The sequence below is a fragment of the Nomia melanderi genome, chromosome 7, assembly GCF_051020985.1.
Source record: "Nomia melanderi isolate GNS246 chromosome 7, iyNomMela1, whole genome shotgun sequence".
Taxonomy (NCBI): domain Eukaryota; kingdom Metazoa; phylum Arthropoda; class Insecta; order Hymenoptera; family Halictidae; genus Nomia; species Nomia melanderi.
Genome location: NC_135005.1, coordinates 7,581,442 through 7,601,335, shown reverse-complemented (window position 1 = coordinate 7,601,335; position 19,894 = coordinate 7,581,442). Strand labels below are relative to the sequence as shown.

General features: G+C 33.1%; 3 protein-coding genes across 10 annotated transcripts; all 3 read left to right on the top strand.

The window, feature by feature from the left end:
- Positions 1-148: 148 nt before the first annotated feature.
- Ilk (integrin linked kinase) lies at positions 149-3,152 on the top strand. The gene is made up of 7 exons (XM_031970428.2): positions 149-886; positions 1,180-1,345; positions 1,452-1,644; positions 1,720-1,800; positions 1,878-2,320; positions 2,414-2,644; positions 2,724-3,152. The coding sequence occupies exons 1-7, from the start codon at positions 798-800 to the stop codon at positions 2,868-2,870; spliced, it is 1,350 nt and encodes a 449-aa protein (XP_031826288.1). The 5' UTR covers positions 149-797; the 3' UTR covers positions 2,871-3,152.
- Positions 3,153-3,917: 765 nt separating this feature from the next.
- On the top strand, positions 3,918-9,947 carry LOC116424268 (esterase FE4-like). Of its 6 annotated transcripts, none has more exons than XM_031970449.2 (10): positions 3,918-4,211; positions 4,281-4,507; positions 5,324-5,499; positions 5,739-6,027; positions 6,355-6,540; positions 6,662-6,861; positions 8,350-8,506; positions 8,582-8,908; positions 9,106-9,250; positions 9,333-9,944. In XM_031970449.2, the coding sequence occupies exons 3-10, from the start codon at positions 5,365-5,367 to the stop codon at positions 9,466-9,468; spliced, it is 1,575 nt and encodes a 524-aa protein (XP_031826309.1). In that variant the 5' UTR covers positions 3,918-4,211; positions 4,281-4,507; positions 5,324-5,364; the 3' UTR covers positions 9,469-9,944. The 6 variants fall into 6 exon arrangements, with proteins under 6 accessions (XP_031826309.1, XP_031826308.1, XP_031826306.1 ...); XM_031970448.2 differs by having other exon boundaries at positions 4,290-4,507; positions 5,145-5,499; positions 9,333-9,943; XM_031970446.2 differs by having other exon boundaries at positions 5,145-5,499; positions 9,333-9,943.
- A 3,315-nt stretch (positions 9,948-13,262) lies between these two features.
- Positions 13,263-19,633, top strand: LOC116424353 (esterase E4-like). 3 transcript variants are annotated; one of them, XM_076369230.1, is made up of 9 exons: positions 13,263-13,292; positions 13,969-14,318; positions 16,016-16,304; positions 16,697-16,882; positions 17,286-17,479; positions 17,888-18,044; positions 18,259-18,585; positions 18,946-19,090; positions 19,357-19,633. In XM_076369230.1, exons 2-9 carry the CDS (start codon positions 14,187-14,189, stop codon positions 19,490-19,492), a joined length of 1,566 nt encoding a protein of 521 aa, XP_076225345.1. In that variant the 5' UTR covers positions 13,263-13,292; positions 13,969-14,186; the 3' UTR covers positions 19,493-19,633. The 3 variants fall into 3 exon arrangements, with proteins under 3 accessions (XP_076225345.1, XP_031826510.1, XP_076225344.1); XM_031970650.2 differs by having other exon boundaries at positions 13,273-13,421; XM_076369229.1 differs by having other exon boundaries at positions 13,281-13,483; positions 13,835-14,318.
- The last annotated feature ends 261 nt before the right edge of the window (positions 19,634-19,894 follow it).

Genomic DNA, 19,894 nt, shown 5'->3' with positions numbered 1-19,894 from the left:
TTATTAAAGGTTGTAATAAAATTAGAATATGATAAAGTGAAAATAAAGAAAAGAGGAGTTTATATTATGATTTTACTAGTTTCACACGCCTTACTCGTAAAAGACCTTATTACCAGTGATTAGTATTTTCTGTATAAGAATAACAGTTGTAGAAAAATTTGTGAAATATAAAGAATGAAATTAAGTTTTTGAAAATTATATATATATATCTTATTTATGAAAACATATTTTTCAAATATAATCTCTTTCTTTTTTTTATCTATGAACTGCTAAGTGGATATCTATGTTCATCTGTAAAATACCGGCAACATTGTTTAAATATTAATTCTCTAACCTGGAGATCCCAGCATCAGAGGTCCCACAAAAGTTTCATGTTTATAAGACTATTTTGTGTCACCATTCTTTACACTCAATTTTTATGACAGTACGTGGGGAGTATGAAGTAACCGCCTTCTGGTTGAGGCAGTTTACGATTCATCGCGTCATATATGGTCACATGCATAATTGTGCATGCGTGTGGTATGATCACAAAATATTGCATTAAACATTGTTCGATGTTACAAACATCTTATTTCACTCGTTTACTTCTCAATGTCTAGTTAGAACAAGACATTTAAGGGACTATCACTGTCTATGTAGTCTAATTAAAGTTATGTAGTTTTTGTGTCAGAGTCGCTTCCGCGGAAATATGGTTATATTTAGTATATGACGACCAGTGTTGTGGAGCACGGAACACTGCCACTCCCCCGTTACAGTATTTGTACATCTTCCTTATTTTATTTGGTAATTCTGAAAAAATGGAAGATATTTTTCAATGGTGCCGCGAAGGAAATGCTATGCAAGTGCGTGTTTGGCTAGATGACACTGAACATGACATGAATCAAGGGTAAGTAAAAGAAAACTTCTTATTCGAAGTAAAGTTATTTAATCTAGCATTTTAAGTGTTATCTACTTTTTCGATAAATGTTGGTAGTTTTGTTTATTCTATCTTTACTTTCGATTTGATTATTTATTATGTTTATCATTTACTTAGTTGTAAACACAGAACAGTTTTTACTCCTTTATTATATTCTTAAGCCTGATACATTTGTTTCTTAGTATAATTGATTCTATTTCATATATTACAATTAGTTTTAATAATAGTTCTGCTTTACTTATACCTGCATATTTCATACATAGCGATGATCATGGATTTAGTCCACTTCATTGGTGTTGTAAAGAAGGACACTTAAAATTGGCAGAATTACTGGTTACTAGAGGAGCACGAATTAATGCTACCAATAGAGGAGATGATACCCCTCTTCACCTTGCTTCAGCTCATGGACACAAGGAAATAGTTCAACTGGTAAAAGATATGCAATTGATAATGCTTTTCGAAATGATTTAAATTCTATTTGTAATTATAAAAAACTTGTAAAATATGAGAAGCTTAAATGGTTTTAAATTTTTAGTTGCTTAGAAATCGAGCGGATGTAAATGTTACAAATGAACATGGGAACACTGCCCTTCATTATGCATGTTTTTGGGGTGATCAAGCTGTCGCTGAAGAATTAGTGGCAGCAGGTGCTCTTGTATCCATTGCAAATAAAGATGGTGATACTCCTTTGGATAAGGCAAGAGGTTTACTTGCTAAACGATTACATGGTATTTAACAAATGAATAAGAAGTTATTATTGATTATTACTGTTAATCATTTATTGCTATTAAATGGTTTTTTAGATTTAGCTGTAGAGTATGGGCAGGACTTGAAAAAAATTCAGTTTAAGGATCAAAGTTGGTTAGGATTGAAAACTAGAAGTCGTAAGGAACTTTATATTATATAAATTATTGAGTGTTGAATACGATGATATAAACATAATTTTAATTATTCTATATAGGGGATGCAACATTATCGAGGCATAAAGGAATTAATATGGCAGATTTAACATTGCACACACTTCTCGCAAGTACTCCAAGTGGTGAGACTTGGCGAGGACGTTGGCAAAATAATGACATAGTAGCCAAAATCTTGACTATACGTGAATGTACATCGAGGATTTCCAGAGATTTCAATGAAGAGTTTCCCAAGTTAAGAATCTTTTCACATCCGAACGTTTTACCTGTTCTTGGTTGTGTTAATCAGCCACCACAATTAGCAACTGTTTCACAGTATATGGCTCGTGGTAGTTTGCACCGATTATTACATGGAGGTACAGGTGTAGTTGTTGACACTGCACGAGCATTGAGACTTGCTCTTGATGTTGCAAGAGCTATGGCATTTCTCCATGGACTTGAGAGACAAAACAGATGCAGATTTCATTTGAACAGTAAACATATTATGGTACCTTTTCTTTTTAAATTATGTGTCAATGAATTCATTCCTTATATTAATATGAGTTTTTCATTATGTTTACAACGAATGAATCTGATACAGATTGATGAAGATTTGACGGCGCGTGTAAATATGGCCGATGCAAAATTCTCATTTCAAGAAGTTGGGCGAATTTATGAACCAGCGTGGATGTCGCCGGAAGCACTGAGTAAGCGTCCAGCAGATATAAATCTAGAAGCTAGCGATATGTGGAGTTTTGCTGTTTTACTGTGGGAACTTGCAACTAGAGAAGTCCCGTTTGCTGATCTTTCTCCAATGGAATGTGGGATGAAGGTTCGTTCAATAAGCTTACAGCAAATTTGATATAAATTTTGCAAATTTTATATATAATATTATTGTATATTTATTATAGATTGCATTGGAAGATTTGCGCGTTAGTATACCACCGGGAATCTCGCCTCACCTTGCTAAACTTATTAGGATTTGTATGAATGAAGATCCAGGAAAACGTCCGTCTTTTGATATGGTTGTTCCGATACTCGATAAAATGAAACGTTAGTTTTCAGTGCAATATTTTGTCATCTGGTTTTATTTGAAACATGATCTACAAGAAACATGTCATTCCTGAACAAAAATAATGGACGTAATTAGAGAAAATTACTTAAATGCTAAAACATCCAATACAGTGCCTCTATTAAAATAACGGAATTATATTTTTTATACAACAATTTATAAAGCGATGTTTTGAGAAATTTTAACGATATTGTATTATATACATTGTTATGTAATGTTTATAATGTATATGTAACTATATTGATTATATTTATGTTTTGTAAAAGAATATTAACTTTGTTTTTTGAAAGTAATACAGCCAATTATTTCAAGTGCTGAATCTTCTTTCAATGATGTACATACTCGATTTTATTTTGCCTATGGCTTTTTAATTTTGTAACACTTTTGTGCTGCATTTTATTATACCTTAAAATTAAATGCCAAATAAATATATAAAAATAATTTGACTAAACATTTTCAAGATTATTTACAATTATATAATGAAGTTAACAAGTAAAAGCCAGATGCAGTAATGACGAAATGTTGGGAAAATATTCCTATTTGTAAAATACTATTTTCAAAATCCTATTCTTAAAATCCCATTTTAAAAATATTCCTAATATACTTACAAAACTTTGATTTAAGGTAATATATCTACTAATTTCTTATTGCATATTAAATACGTTTAGCACTATTAGCAACACATAATACATAAAAATGACAAAATATTTATTAAGTCTACATTTTCTTAAAATAGAATTTTTCATATTTCAAGGTGTTAAAATTCTGGTATTGACTATAATATTAAATTATTCTTATTAAACATCAAGCAAATATTTTCTTCTGCAAACAGCCTTTTGTGTTGAAACTAGATGTTTCAGATTCAACTTAAAGAATATTAAAAAGAAAAGTAATTTTTTAGCAAAAGGTAATTGCTATTGACGAGTAGTTATTATGAAATATTATTAATTTTTATATTTTTGAAACGTTTATTTGTTTGAATATTGTGATCTTATGTTCTAGGACCTGCAATTACCTGATCCTGTACCAATCATGGACAGGTACAAAGTACAAAAAAAGAGTATATGTAAACGCTTTAACAACATCCATATTTTATCGTTATCAGTTATAGATAATAGAACGAATATTTACATAAATAATTGTTGTCTATTATAAATAGAGTATTTAACTTACTCCTTCGCCTAAAGTAAAAAAGACTGTGAAAAGAGTGAAAATCCAGTAAAGTTGAGTTGATGAATAATGAATCTAAATAGAATGATTTTTTAATTTCGAAAATTACTTATTTTCGGTTCCTGAATATTAGCGGTTCCTGAAAATTTCCATTACGGTAAGATACCTATTTGGACTAATATTAGAGTTTGTATGCGAAGTATTAACGGGGAATTATCATCTTAAGGTATTTCAGAAGTTCCAAAAATTTGCGGAATCTTGGGTAGATACACCATATTTTAGCGATCTGAAGGAAAGAAGCGCTTTCTTCTACTTGTTTTGTCGGATACATTGAATTTTCAAGAAAATAAGCTTCTTTTAGAATCTATACATCGCAAAAGTGGGCCATCGATATTTGTAGATCGAGGTTATCGATACTTGGAACATCATTCAGAATTATTGATACGTCTAATTGTAAGTATCTTCTGATTCACGATATATCCGATTACCTTCAGAACTTCTATTTCTTCTAAAATCCTTCTAAAATGTCTCATCATGAGCAAATTGAAAGAATGTTTAAACATCACTTGTCTTATAAAATTCGCGGACAGTTGAATATTTATAATAGAATAATCATATTTACATTATGTAAGTAGTCACTTAAAAGATTTCCATATGTGATCAGTACGTCATACATATTACGTTTTGAGCTGTATCAAGAGCTGCTAAGCGGTCTGTGAAGGTACCAACCAAACTTTAATTAAAAAGTGTCTATCATCATCTGTAAATAATTTATAAAGTCATTTATAATAAATGACGACTAATTTTATTTTATCAGATTAAGATAGATGATAAGGAGTTTCTGTATAAGATTAAAAGATTCGATACAGTTAATTTTTATTTAGAATATGACCATTGGCCGTTTTATCTACAATAAGTGTTCAAAATGTACAAATATAATTATAATTGTTTTTCATATTGGTTATACTCAAACATATACTGTATTCATACTGCTGATTAGATTCAGAAACCTTTTACGTGATTCGATTTCGAAGCATAAAATAACTATATAAGTCTGAAAACGTATTCAATTCACATTTAAATTTTATAGAGCAATACCTCGGTTTTCAATGCCCGCAACACGGATGTTGGTGTAAACCGAGGCCTCTTATCTTTGAAACCGAAACTTGTCTTAAATTTGTGATATCAGACAGTTTTTACGCGATAAAACGGTTAACATGATTCTGGTACGAAAGCAATTCGCCTTGTATGCTCAATCTTTCTGCAAAGTTCGTTGGAGTGTTGCCAGCTTGGTGAGAGTCGGGTCAACAATGTACAATCCTATAGTTATAGTAAAGCAAGGTAAATTACGAGGTGCTGTAGAGAAAAGTGTTCTTGGCACTTCCTTCATCGCGTTTCATGAGATACCTTTCGCTGCTCCCCCAATCGGTGAACTCAGATTTAAGGTAATAGACTTGCTAAATTGATTTCACATGTACACTGAAAACACACGCATAGTTTCTAGCCGGATCGAATTAATTATTAATCATCGCATATGTAATAAAGTGCTTAGTCATTAAATGCTTTTTCTTTCTCGACACGCGAAACAGTATTAAAAGTCCGATTAATTTTTGTACCGGTTACGACACTGGTTTGATTTTAATTTATACGTTTGTTAAACGCTTCCTTTCTGCTTAACAAATAGGACCCCCAACCACCAGCGCCATGGACGGACGTCAAAGATGTCAGCAAACCTGTCGGGAAACGTTCCCTGCAATTGCAAGAACTGAACCCGCAAAACGTGATCGGCACGGAGGACTGTCTTTATCTTAATGTTTACACTGCGTCTCTCGACCAGTGTAAACCGGTCATGTTCTGGATTCATGGCGGAGGATACCTATCGGGGACAGGAAGCTTCGAGGAGAAGCGGCCCGATTATTTATTAACGAAAGACGTCGTGGTCGTTTCGGTTAATTATAGACTCGGCGCTTTCGGTTAGCACCTTGAACATGCCTATTTCGCTTTTAAAGATGTCTTCACTGCATTATAATTGAACATTTGCATAGAATTAAATAAGTAAGATTCTGGCCTTAAAAGCTATCATAGATAAGATTTATAATATTCAAATTTTGATATTCAAGTTTCGATATCATTAAAAAAATGTGATAAATTTTTTAAGTATTTATTTAGTCTGTCAATGCCAGGTTTTCAATGCTTTTTTTAAATATTAACATATTTCCCTTTAACGATAGCTTTGAAGGATTAAACGAATGGACGTTTGAACGGATCGAAGTAAATTGATGTAAACTGGGATGTTAAAGGTTTCTTAAATTTGGGTCACAAGGCGGCGCCGGGCAACCAGGGACTAAAAGATTTGATTGCTGCTCTGGAGTGGGTCAAGGAAAATATTTCTAACTTCGGAGGTGACCCTAACAATGTCACAGCTTTCGGCGCGAGCGCCGGAGGTGTCCTGACGCATGCGTTGGCTGTATCGCCGCGCGCGAAAGGTGATAAATGCCATTTCTAATTAATAAGATCACCGTCCAATTTTAATTAGCAAGAATCGATAAACAACGGTCATCATGATTCGATAAGAGCCTTCAAAATTTGTGTTGTCATTGTTTTTAGGACTGATCCACAAGGCGATTATGCAAAGTGGATTGCTGTCGTGTCCATGGAACGCAGGACAAAGTCGACCGGAACGTGGTTTTAAACTTGCTAACGCCCTCGGGACAGATTCTACCGATCCTGAAGAAGTTGTTAGATATCTTCGCACTGTCGACGCGGCGGATATCGTGAACGCTACTAAAAACATTCTTACGAAAGAGGCAAATAACATTTCTCTATTTAAACTTACAAGGAAAGGTATCGAACCTGGAAATTTAAAAAATTATGAAACTGCGTGTTAGTAGAGTAAGTCAAGCCCATAATACATTGCAATTTTTATTTTGTGCCGTAATTCACTGTGAAGGGGTGAAAAAAATGAACATTTTTCTTTCCCGTGGATTATCTTGAAAATGGTAAGAAATAATCCCAGAAAAATTAAACAAAAAATACAATATTCATTCGCTATCTTTTATCGTTTTCAAAATGATCCATAAGAAGGAAAAATTTTCATTGCTTTTAATGGGTGGTTCCACCCCTTCAAAGTGAAATTCGGTACAAAAAAGAATTTCAATGTATTAGGCTTGACTTACTCTACTTACATACAAAGTTTCATAATTTTTTGAATTTCCGAGTATGATACTTTTCCTTGTTAGTCGTCGATTTCTGAGCGTTCTATAATAGAGTAGAATCTTTGTGTAAACAAATTCGAATGCCTAAACAGTTCACATAATTGAATTTTGAACCCTTTGCGGACGTATGTCGACGTTTCGGCGAGATGAAGTGTTCATATTTGAAGGACAAAGTCGCAAACAAACGATTTAATTACTCGAACAGCAAGAGGTCAGCGTGTAGTTTCCTTTTTTCCTATTGCTTAAACAATTGATATATAATTTAACTTCATCTGATGAAGGTTTTGTATATTTCAAAGATTCTTCGTTCGCTTAATTCTCTTTTGCATTTGCAGTTAAGCTATATAGGCGCTTAGTCAAATTCATGATTTTATAGGCAGTTCTACTGGATCTAGAAATTAATCCAATGTCTTTTTAAAGTTAATTTACTAAAATATTTTTAATTCAAAATGAATTTGTAATTGATGAATGTATCTAGTAACTGGGACAAACTATGATTTTGTTTCTGTTGAAGTTAGAGAAATATTGTAACGGCAAGATTCGCACTATTTGACAGGCTCTATGATATTGCAATAACAGTTCTGCAAAGCGTACTTTCTTAAACTAGTCTGTACTCAATATTTGTCGAGATATTTCACATTGAATATTCACTGCAGTCATACTGTTAGTAAACCATATAGTAAGCTAGTGATTACAATATGACAAACTGACAATAAAAAGAAGTAAAGTTGCACTTTGCGACTGTACTAACGCATTCATGGAAAATCTGGTATTGCACTATTATAGAGTATATTAAATAGAATTAAAGACTTTCTTCACCAAAAATGTATTCCATACGTATAGAGGCTTAAGAAAAGTATTCATAAATATAGAAGTTAGTCAAGTTAGTGAACGGTAGAATATATGACTACATATACTAATATCAGAATTCATTGTAAGTAGAAACAGTTCGCAAAGGACAGACTCACCAATGTCTGATATTCATACATGAACTGAAATACGCTGAAAAGATCTTCGAATTAGGCTGTATTCTTTATATTTTAGCAATTAACTTAATACAATGATTGTATCATTTTTTAGGAAGACAGTATATTCTCTCTTCCGTTTTCATTGAACACTGATGACGTAGCTGACAACCCTGTCCTACCATTGCCTATGGAACAAATGATGGAAAAAGATATTTGTATTCCTGTGATAGTAGGGTACACGTCGCATGAGTTCATTATGTTCCTTAAAGGTGATTTTCGATCAACTACATTCTACCGACTGTTCGTATTCGTAATATCCATGTAATTAATTTGTTTTCTGTCAGACAATTCCGACAAGACAATGATGCATTTTAATAGCATTCTACCACAGTATGTGAAACTGTTAGCAAAATTAAAGAAGCTAGAGCCCGAAAAGATTGAAATGTTATTGGAAACTGTTAGAGATCGGTATTTGGATAAGGAACCGATCAGTGCACAGAATTTGGAGAAATTCTCAGACTTCATAACTGATTTATATTTTGGAATACCTGTGAAAATGTATTTAGAAGATCGAGTGAAAAGGACGTCAACGCCTAGTTATTGTTACGTATACTCGTATGTCGGCACTCAGAAAACACACACGGATATCTTAGTAAACCGTGTTATAAAAGGTAATTGTGTTCTTTAAGGAATCACCTTAATTGATTAAGTAATTCGTTTGATTATGGAATAATAGAGAATGATTAGTATTACTATGGTGAATTGTTGTGCGAATGTTTGAAACTTCCTACATTTAATACTTTCATCATTCGAATTATTTGTTTTGTATGATCGTGGGTTAAGAAGGATAATTAGACGAATATTTTAGGTGCGTCTCACGTCGACGAATTGGCGTATCTGTTTTACTTGAAATCTATTAAGGTTGACGATCCGGAGCCACCAGCAATAGGAACGAAAGATAGATTAACGATAGAACGTTTGACTAGTTTGTGGACCAATTTTGGCAGAACGGGGTAAGTTATGTATCTGTGACTTACCGAGTACCTGATGTTTATTATTAGTTTCAATATTATACGATAAATATTTTTCGTATAGGAATCCTACGCCGTGTCTCGATGAAAATATTAAAGTCCTTTGGGAGCCTGCGACGGAGGATCAATTCAAGTATCTTGACATCGGCGAAGAACTTCAATTATTATGTATAGAACCACACATTTTTAACTGCAGTTAAATATTTTCATTCACTGTAAAGTATTATGACACATTAGGGATTAAAGTGTAACGATTTCATTACATTGTTAAAGTAATTAAAACGTGTCAAATTTGAAGCGCGACGTACAATCTGTTTTAATGTATTGCACTTGTACAATGTCATTGTACATATAATACTTCGTGCATTATTTACAATAAGACCAATATTATTTTGTATGGAACAAAAAAGAAACTGTGGAAAATGATAATGTAGGAAAGGAGCTGAACTAATTTTGTATTGAAGTAGGATTTTAGTAGCACAATTTTGTACTGAAGTTTCTTAAGGAACTACAGAAAAATGATTGTCTTTACTTATTTTGTGGACGTTGAAAATTTGTATAATCTGTGATTGTAATGTTATCGTTTTTCTAATAACAGGTTATCATTTAATAATGAATATTAACAATGAAAAATAAATGTACTGGCTATTATTAAACAGAAAATAAACGTTACTGTTTGTATTCGAAATAAATCAATGACTACAGCTTTGAGGAAACAAAAAATCCTAAAAAAGTGAGATAATATTTAAATTTAAAGTTATTTCATTATCGTAAAATGGGCCACTGAATTTTTACGTAATATACCAATTAGTGGTTACGTAAAAGGTGAATGACTAGAAATTTAATTATGAAAAAGACTGGTGTCGCCGATTGGATGATGAATTGTTCATATGAATAGGTAAAAATGTATAAGGCAGACTTGACGCATGACGATTGGAGATGAAATGCCTTTCATTCCTCGTCATGTATCTTGAAAATGAAAATCAGTTTCAAAGACGATATGTCTCTGTCTCTAAGTCTTTTCCATTGAGAAATTATATAATGAATCTGACGAAATCTTTTGATAGCGTAAATTTGTCATGATAAGTAAGTACGCACTGTGACATGAATAGAATTTTATCAATGTACCTAATCTAAGATACAAAAAAATTGAACCCTTAGTTTGGAAACAGATATTTACATTTCGTTTGACAGATAAGATCATTATAAACGAATGTCGGGGATGCTAGAAAAGCTATTGGATTCGAACATCGCGACTGTTACAAGATAAATTTTAAAAATGTCTATAAATAATCATTACAAAAGAATAACACGTTTTCGATTACCGGTAATCATTGTTTATAAGGGGCATCACATTTTGGGTATCAAACATCAATGTGAATACTCAAAAAGTTTCATTTTGTTTAACGATTATCATTACTGACGGGGCAAAAAGTTCATTTGGTTGCATTCGATTATTGTTAATCATTGTCTCCATGATAGATAATTAGTGTTTACTGTCAATATAACAAAAATAAATTGCAGCTTATACATTTTATTAAGCGAAAAGATAACATTGACAGATACGTGGAAGAAAAAATGGAGTAAAAGAGATATTAATTCATATACTTATACAGCAAAAAAACTGTACAAATTATTTATACATTCGTATCATTAATTAAGATAGTTACATGCAATATCGTATATTGTTTCTCGTTCCAGTAGATTAATAATTCCGGGTCGACATTGATACGGCTTTTTTCCTTGTAGTTTTTGTTTTCGTTTTTTCGTCGAAAGATTCTTATTAGACATTCGATTCTCATCTCCCTTACTATTTCCCTTGAAAGACACAAAGTAACGCTATTTAAAAAAGTAACTGTATTTATCAGTAGAACTGAATAATAGTGAGTTGATAGAAAATAGAGAAATGCAATCAGAAAAAAGAAAGTTTGTCTTCGATATTGTTAAACGGTAAGAAAACAAATTTTTCACGGTTGATAATGATTACCGTTAATCAAAAGAAACTTCGAGTCATTGATGATAATTACCAGTAGTCAAATAATATTTTAATCATTCGTGAACAAAATAAATAAATTCTCTTTAGTAAAAAACATTACAAATAACTTATTTAGGTTCTATAGTTGATACATGTTCATTAGGAATTGCTAGATGTCAAGCCAATGTCGTTTGATGTAGTCACCGATGATATAAATCATGTTTTAGAGGTGCATATCAAATAAGAACAACAAGAATAAATAAGTTGTCTGATTACTTGACAGTGAAAGATGCCGTTGTTACTGTGGGCTAATTATAGACTCAGAGTAATTTTCGGTTAGTTCCGCGATCATGTCTGCTTATCACTCACGGTATTTAATATATGTTTCGACTATACTTTCATCATAGATTTACCTAAAGTAAAGTAAGTAACGTACGTAAGTAAATAAAAAATGCGCAGGAATAGACTGAAGCAAAGAGGAGTAAAATAAAATAGCGAAAAACAGACTGTTCAACGTAAAAGAAAGAAATAAAGCCGAAATAAAGGAATAAATAAAGAAATGTCATCAAGACTATATTTGATAATTATAGTTTGAGGGATATCAAAATTTTAACAATCTTTTTCTATAACCTGTTCTATTAAATTATTCTATCCAATAATAGATAATTAGTTATGAAATAGCAACTAATTGTAACTCGAAGTTTTATTTTGTCAAGCTTATAATTAGCTGTCGCTGGAAATAAACAAATCATCCTGTTAAAGAGTTCACCGTAAACAGGATCATAGGTCATTAAAATTCAGGTCAACGGTTGCTCAAATGTTAAATTGATGGTAGAAGATGTCAGATCAAGCAAGGTTTATGGACTCGTCTGTGACCCTAGAATAGGTCAAGGGGAATAGTTTAAATTTCGGAGGTGACCCAGACAATGTCATTTTCGGCGAGGTCTCAGCGCATGCGTTAACCGTATCGTTGCGTGCAGAAGGCGATAAATGTCTTTGTCGATTGATAAACATATCGTCTACGTACAATAATTAAAAATCGTCTGGCAGTGGTTTTTATCCGGGTAATCCGGATTTTCATTGTTTTTAAGTCTCTACCAGGGAGCGATTATGCAAAACGGATTACAGTATCTTAGAACTATACGAACGACATTAAATGCGCGAAAAATGAAATGTTACATTCGAAAAATAAAGTCATTTTACGTAGGAGATTTATAAATAAGACTGTAATAGTATAATGTTTATCGTTAGTAAATTATTTGATGACTCCTATTTCAGTTAATCAACATGTCCAACCTTTCGTTGCAATTGTCGCTTTAAACAGTTCTTGATACTCGTCGAACTAAATTTGTTAACGTGCTAATGAAATTAAGATCTAGCTACTGAGATGTAAGATCGTGCAATAAAAAGAGTGCTGCCACTAGAACATTCTTCCAGTGTTTAACACGAATCATACGTACTTCTATAAAAATTGAAACAATAGATCTTTCTCCGGTTTCTTTATATATTGATCATAGTATTAAAGTGAAACTATTTATTTTTCAAGTTATTTCGGATATTTAACGATTTTCAGATATTAATAGTTGCGGAATAAGAAAACTGAAAGCTGTGATTTCGATGTGGTTGTTCTATTGTTAATTATTATATTTCTGTATTTGTGTTAACAGTAATATGAGGTATACACCTATGAAAGTGGATTAACTGGAATGATTAGTGGAATCTCGTTAGTGCAATTGTGAAGGGTATCGTATATACACTGACAAGATCATTGAACTTATTGCAAAAGGAAGTGTACGTTCCGATTAAATTGAAAAACAATCCGCTTTTTGTTTATGAGTCCGATGTATTAGTATTAGTCAGATTTATTGTAATAATTTTGTATTCATGAATGTAATTATCGGTACAAAAAGTCCTTGTAATATAAAAGTGTAATCAATGTCCGATCACCTTTGACATGCGTTGATAATTATCACTTTTGATTTTGAAAGAGACACTGGTGGGCATTGACATAAACCGGCAGTCCACGCTCGACTTTCGTACGTGTAACAGGTTGTAACATTGTTTCTCGTTCATTGTTTTGCCAAGTGACGGCACTTTGAAGGAATTCACCGTTCAAACAAACCGAGATCCATACTTCGGCTGCTCTCCGAGTCGTTCGCAACATTTCTTTTTTGAGAGGTTTACAACTTAGCCCTTCGTACTCCAGAACTGTTTCACTGCAAATACTCAACAATTTTTTAGTGAGATATACACGACATTTTGTGAAATTAACTTGACGGGAAATTGCACATAAATCAAGGAACAAAACTATTTTATTTCAATGTTTCATATACCGATACATTATACAAAGATTAATATTACTTTACAATTTTTCTGTGTGAAATCAATTGACGACCGAGAAGCGCCTTTGGAGTGCGAATATTCTAGTTTTTAATGACAGCTTCGGAAACATCTATCATTAACTTATTTACGTTCTTATAATAACGTTCATTTGATCCTTATGTCGGAAAAATACTGAGATGTATGAATAGTTAATTAACATGTTCATACATCACACTCTTCATACGTTAATCTCGTTTTACTCCTTTAAGTTCTTCACTAGACGAAGTTTTATCAACTTTTCTCGTTACTAACTTCAAAACAGTGTCTAATAAGTACTATTAAACTAATAATGAGACTAATAATAAGTAATATTTTATTACCGAGTGCCTTTTGTGAATTATAGATTAACCGAAACTTTGTGAACTTTTCCTCATTTTCAATTCAACTTGTAACCAGTGATCAGTAGCACAACTGATACCGTGATAGTGGTATTCGCAGTGTATAGACAAAGCATCTGCATATTTAGTTTTTCGGCGAGAACATTCTGTAAAAAAGTAGGACGTCCGGCTTTATATAGCGTTTGATGGACTATTAAGTTGATATATACGTTGGTTACCAATAATGGAGCCGGTAGTAACTGTGAGACAGGGAAGATTGAAGGGTTGCGTCCAGAAGAGTACCGTAGGGACTAAGTACCTAGCTTTTTTTGGGATACCTTATGCAACCCCACCTGTTGGTGACCTCAGATTTAAGGTAATTACAATTTGCACGTTTTTCAAGCATGGAATTTACTTTGAAATATCTCTTGTTGTGCACCCAATATAATCAAATAATAAAGTGTATACTAGTCAAATGCAGGCCGAATGCATTTATAATATGTTCTAACGAAAAACTAAAGCGAAACGAACAAGAGTTCCATATTTGTCCACGAAAAAGGAATAATCCATCGTTCAAAAAATTAGCACCATTTAGAGTTTCAAGATGACGCATATACTCGTCAAATGCAGTTAACTGGTTAATAGTGATTTAATTTATGTAAATTAGTGACCTTTAAGTACTCTTTCGAATGAGTTTCAAATGAAACATTATGAGTGCTCATTTTTGCATATGTTGTTAACTCGAAATAAATATTTCTTCTGGAATTTTGCTTTTGGGAAGAATTGTTCGTTTAAAAAATATGTTAACCATTCGAGTGCATAAAAAGTAAATTCTTTGAAAAAAACACGTAATTTCAACGCTATGCTCTGATTGCCTGCCATTTTTACTACGCAGAAGATGCGAGTATATTTGACATTCAAACGGTTAAAATATAAAAACGAAAATATTTAAATAAATTTTTGAGTAAATGGAATCCAGTGAAAATGTTTTGTGCGAGCATTGGATAGCTATAGAAGACATTTAGGTCAACGTGTGGAACTTATAGTGGCGTTGAGAATTCGTGTAAAGTTCAAGTTCAAGTTCAGTTCGACCCCCGCTCTTTCTTAACATTAATCGATAAGCACCGCCGCGAAATTGGTCAATCGGACTTTATAATGGGTGCATTGTTATCGCCATTTGATAAGATCTTCCAATATTTATTATTTATTTATTTATTTATTTTTTATAATTTCTTCCTTGAATATGACGTTCATCGAAAAGAAAACTATTTTCTATTTCGTTTAGAATTTTTCTTTCTTTTCGTTTAAACGTTTCTGCAGTTATAGCTCCACCTGTATCAGTAAATCTTTTTCGTAATTTCTGTAGATTGTGCCCGTACATTATTTTATATTTATTGTACATTATGTAAAAATTTATTGTACATTATTTTATTGTACATTATGTTGAAGGAATGATATTCGTGTTCTAAAAATCACAGTAATTCATTCTTCATTGAAAGTATAACGTTAGCGCTTGGACGAGGAGTTGTACAGAAAAAGGAGTAGTGTGGCTTAAGGCTTTTTGTATTTATTTGGTTTTTCTATTTCAGCTGTTTGGCTGTCAGGTTAATGACCGCTACAATGTAAAAATTTGTTCTATATTATTTCATTGTACACAATGTAAACATTTATTATAAATTATTTTATATATACAATTCGTTTGAAACGTTCCCAAAGAAAAACGTCACAAAAAAGAGAAAAAAATATTAGATCGACACTGTACTCAAGTGCATTTAGTACACATTTTTTTAGTTGTCATATACCGCTTGATTCTTTGAAAAATTCGAACGTTTTTGCAAAAACCCATGTATTTCGGAAACTGTACGTGACCCAGCGGATTCGTACTTAGGGCAAGGAACTCTATAAGGATCACCTAGTGGATATTACAAAACAAAAATCGCGTTGAACAGTGTAATTATTCTGCGAGTGTTACATTTATCATTCTAATAGGACACAATAAATTTTTTATGAAATCTCTTTGTAACTGACAGAACCAATAGGAAATATTCATTTTGCCTGAATCTCTTGTTGTAGGATCCAAAACCGCCTGAAAGATGGCAAGGCATAAAGGACTGCATGAGACGCGGTGTAAATGTGTGTCCGCAAAGATTAGAGTTTCCGCCCTACGAAATTATTGGCAGTGAGAATTGCCTGTTTCTGAATGTTTACACAAATTCCCTTTCCTCGAAGAAGCCAGTAATGTTCTGGATCCATGGCGGTTCGTTCATTGGAGGAGCCGGAAGCTTTGCGACTTGGGGGCCTGATTACTTCATGCCAAAGAACGTCGTCGTTGTTTCACCGAATTATAGAGTGGGAGCACTTGGTTCGTTTTACTTTCATTTCGCATTTACGGTTACACTTGCAATTACATATTACACATTATTTTTAGTTATATATTAAACAATTAATCATGCAATGTGGTTAAACTCCATTCGAACAGACGGGTGAATTTTATTTAATTTAATGAAAATTCTACATTGATTTTTCATCTACTTTCGATGCGTATTTATTACAGTACTAAATTTGGGGATGCTAAGTACGTTGATGAGATTTCAGCTATGAAAATTACGTAATTTTGTGAAGGAATGAATTTTTCATTTTACCATGAGTTAAAGTTACATTCTTTTCGAATTTGTTGATCAATAATATAAAACACTGAGGCGATTCATTGGAAATTTGAATTAACGTGTTAAAGTCTTCGCTGATTTCTTGAAGGTTTCTTAAATTTGGGTCTGAAGGATGCGGCTGGCAATATGGGCTTGAAGGATTTGATTCAAGCTTTGAAATGGGTTAAAGCGAATGCCGCAACGTTCGGCGGAGACCCGAATAATATTACTGTGTTTGGGTTCAGCGCTGGTGCAGTATTGGGTCATGCCATGGCAATATCGCCGCTATCGCAAGGTTCGTTCAGTCGTAATTACACGATAAAATATAATATAATTATTTATCATTTCTCGAGGTATATCGAGTAAGCGTGTAACATCAGATTTAAGCTTAAACAAATGAAATATTGTGCTCATTAATAATTTAATTCAGTTCAAATTTCTGCCATAGGGATATTTTAAAATATTAAAAATCTTCTTCATAAAACATTAAATGACAAAACTCTTAAAGTACTAAGAAAACTATATACTAATCTTTCATTATTTAAGTGTCTATGTTATTAGCTTGCGATATTCGATTTTAGATAAGGAAAACCTTAAAGGATTAATTAATTGGAATTCTTTTATTTTCGAAGCTCTCGACGAAATTTCTTTTCAATAACATATAAATCCATTCTTTGACGTTTCATCTGTGATCTCAGGACTTTTCCACAAACTGATCTTACAAAGCGGAGGAATAACGGTCCCATGGGGTCACGACAACGATCGCAAGAGCTTCAAACTTGCGTCGATCCTCGGATTGGACACCACCAATCCAGTGAAAATATTAGAGTATATGAAAAAACTTTCCATAGCGGACATCGTTAAGGCTCAAGATTCCATCCTTTCGTGCCCGGTAAAGACATTTCTTTCTTACTTTTCGATGCACACGTATCGTAGTAAATAGCGCCAAATCGTGCTAGTGATTAGATAAAGAGAGTATTCTCACACGGATAAAGTAAAAATTAATGATGTGTGACGATTAAAAGTTGTACCTACTGGTTTTGAGTTAAGATTTCAAAGTTGATAGTCTTAGATCTCAAAATTGATAGTCATAGATCTCAAAATTGATAGTGTTAGACCTGAATATGAATCTTGGTTAGACATCAAAAAGTTCTTTTAAATTCTCAATCCAAACCGAAGTCTTAACTCCCGAAGACTATCTTATCCTGGAGACTATCAGGTCTCGAAATCGGTAATCGAGACACATCTACATTTTCTCTGAATAACGTTCTGACGATAGATGCAAACGTTTATTTCGTAGGAGGCTGGCATGTATCAAGTTTGCTTCGGACTCACCAACGACACAGCATCCGAGAATCCGACGTTCCCGTTACCGATAGAACAATTGATTCCTAACGACTCTAAAATCCCCATAATCGTAGGACACGTGTCGCACGAATTCATCATGTTATTAAAAGGTAATACATTTTTTGTTTCTGAGATTGAACAGATGCGTGTGAGGTAATAGTTGTCTACGCAACCGTAAAGATCAAGGCAACATTCGCGAGATTGAGCGGATATTTATTAAGGCAACTAATCGAGAAATTCTTTCTTGGTGTACCGTTTGTAATTAACATAAATATTTTTGTTAAATGGGAAAAAATAATGTTTATATCTTTTCTTCCCTCGCAGAGAAAACTAAACAGAGTTTCGATAGTTTCAACAAGTATCTTCCACATTATTTGGAGGCGATAGGGTCGCTTAGGAACTTAGGGCCCGAGGAAATGAAACAATTAACAGAGGCTGTGAAGAAAAGGTATTTCAAGGAGCTTCCGGCCGATCAAGATCAGTTGCAAGAAGTGTTGGAATTCGGAACTGATGCTTATTTTGTTCTTCCTTTGCGGGTATATGTGGAGGATCGACTGAAAAGAACATCGACGCCCACATACTTTTATAATTTTTCCTACTATGGCAATCAGAAAACACATACGGATTTTATATTGAAGCGATACACTGATGGTTAGTCTATTTCTGAAATTTATTACTTCAATCAACGCTTTGCATCCTGAAGAGTTTGTGGTTTTTCGCTCTAAAATTCATGTTAGTGTTACTTTGAATTTATTTATACTTTAGTCACTTATTTGAGAACATTCGAGAAGCACTATCAATTTATATTATATATATAGTATACTACACGCTATAAAAAGAGTACAATAATTATATCGAAAATTGTTAAACTCTACAATTATTGGAATAGAATTCAGCGTTGAATTTGCCTCGATCCGGGACTGCAAAGAGTTCCGAACTTAAGTGTCTTCTATGACATCAGTGTGTATAAATTTTGGAAAACATTGCTCGAGAAAGTGAAAAATGTTTTAGGACCCACTCACAGTGATGATCTGGCTTATTTGTTCAACTTGCAATCCTGTAAACGCAAAGACGAGCCGGCGCCTGCAAGAGGCACTACAGACCGAGCCGTAATGGAGTGTTACACTACAATGTGGGCAAACTTCGCTAAAACTGGGTAAGTTGCTAAGTTACTAAATTACTAAGCCACTATGCTATTAAGTTATTAAGCTATTATGTTGCTAAGTTCCTAAGTGGCTAAGCTACTATGTTGCTAAGTTCCTAAGTTCCTAAGTTGCTAAGCTACTAAGCTACTAAGTTATTAAGTTACTAAGTTATAATAAATCATTAAAAATAAGCCATTAATTACTAAAAATAATAAATCCAATTAGTTTTTCACGATAATTCATAGAATGTCTATTTACTTAATCATTTTAAACGCAGAAACCCCACGCCAGTCCTCAATGACGTTGTCACTGTCGCTTGGGAGCCCGCGACAGAGGAGAAGTTTAATTGCTTAGAAATCAATGCACAATGCAAATTAGTAGAACTGCAGCCGCACATTCTCGATTCCATCTAAAAATTCGACGTTCCGTGTAGCGCACAAACAAAAAGTATCGTTATACTGTAAGAAAATAAAAATTGTATACTTGTATCGAAAATCCTTGAAAATAAGAAACACGTGGTTTGAGATGTGGAAATATATTTTGTATAAAATTTTTTATCTCTCGTTGTGATTGCACCTGTTCATTGTTCTGAATTTCCTACGGTTCAGCGGTTAAACGATCAAACTTTCAACAATATGATGTTTGAGTCGTTGAATTTCAATCTCCAAGTAAATATAGAGTATGAATGGTTGATTGTTTGTGCGTGTGATCTACGTCCTCGTGTGACTGGATGACGCTGGTATATTTCGAGAAGGATGAAAAGTTTTAAGAATTGGTTTTTCACTTTTCTTTATTAACCGAAATCTAACTCATTT

What these genes read in the sequence shown, in the direction of transcription:
- LOC116424353 (XM_076369230.1), top strand. Translation starts at nt 14,187, where the DNA reads ATGGAGCCGGTAGTAACTGTGAGACAGGGAAGATTGAAGGGTTGCGTC. An exon ending in AATATCGCCGCTATCGCAAG is followed by an intron (nt 16,883 to 17,285) that starts GTTCGTTCAGTC and finishes CTGTGATCTCAG; the next exon opens with GACTTTTCCACAAACTGATC. An exon ending in GCAAACTTCGCTAAAACTGG is followed by an intron (nt 19,091 to 19,356) that starts GTAAGTTGCTAA and finishes TTTTAAACGCAG; the next exon opens with AAACCCCACGCCAGTCCTCA.
- Ilk (XM_031970428.2), top strand. Translation starts at nt 798, where the DNA reads ATGGAAGATATTTTTCAATGGTGCCGCGAAGGAAATGCTATGCAAGTG. An exon ending in GAACATGACATGAATCAAGG is followed by an intron (nt 887 to 1,179) that starts GTAAGTAAAAGA and finishes TTTCATACATAG; the next exon opens with CGATGATCATGGATTTAGTC. An exon ending in AGGATTGAAAACTAGAAGTC is followed by an intron (nt 1,801 to 1,877) that starts GTAAGGAACTTT and finishes TATTCTATATAG; the next exon opens with GGGATGCAACATTATCGAGG.
- LOC116424268 (XM_031970445.2), top strand. Translation starts at nt 4,579, where the DNA reads ATGTCTCATCATGAGCAAATTGAAAGAATGTTTAAACATCACTTGTCT. An exon ending in AATAATCATATTTACATTAT is followed by an intron (nt 4,682 to 5,323) that starts GTAAGTAGTCAC and finishes CTTTCTGCAAAG; the next exon opens with TTCGTTGGAGTGTTGCCAGC. An exon ending in ACCAATTTTGGCAGAACGGG is followed by an intron (nt 9,251 to 9,332) that starts GTAAGTTATGTA and finishes TTTTTCGTATAG; the next exon opens with GAATCCTACGCCGTGTCTCG.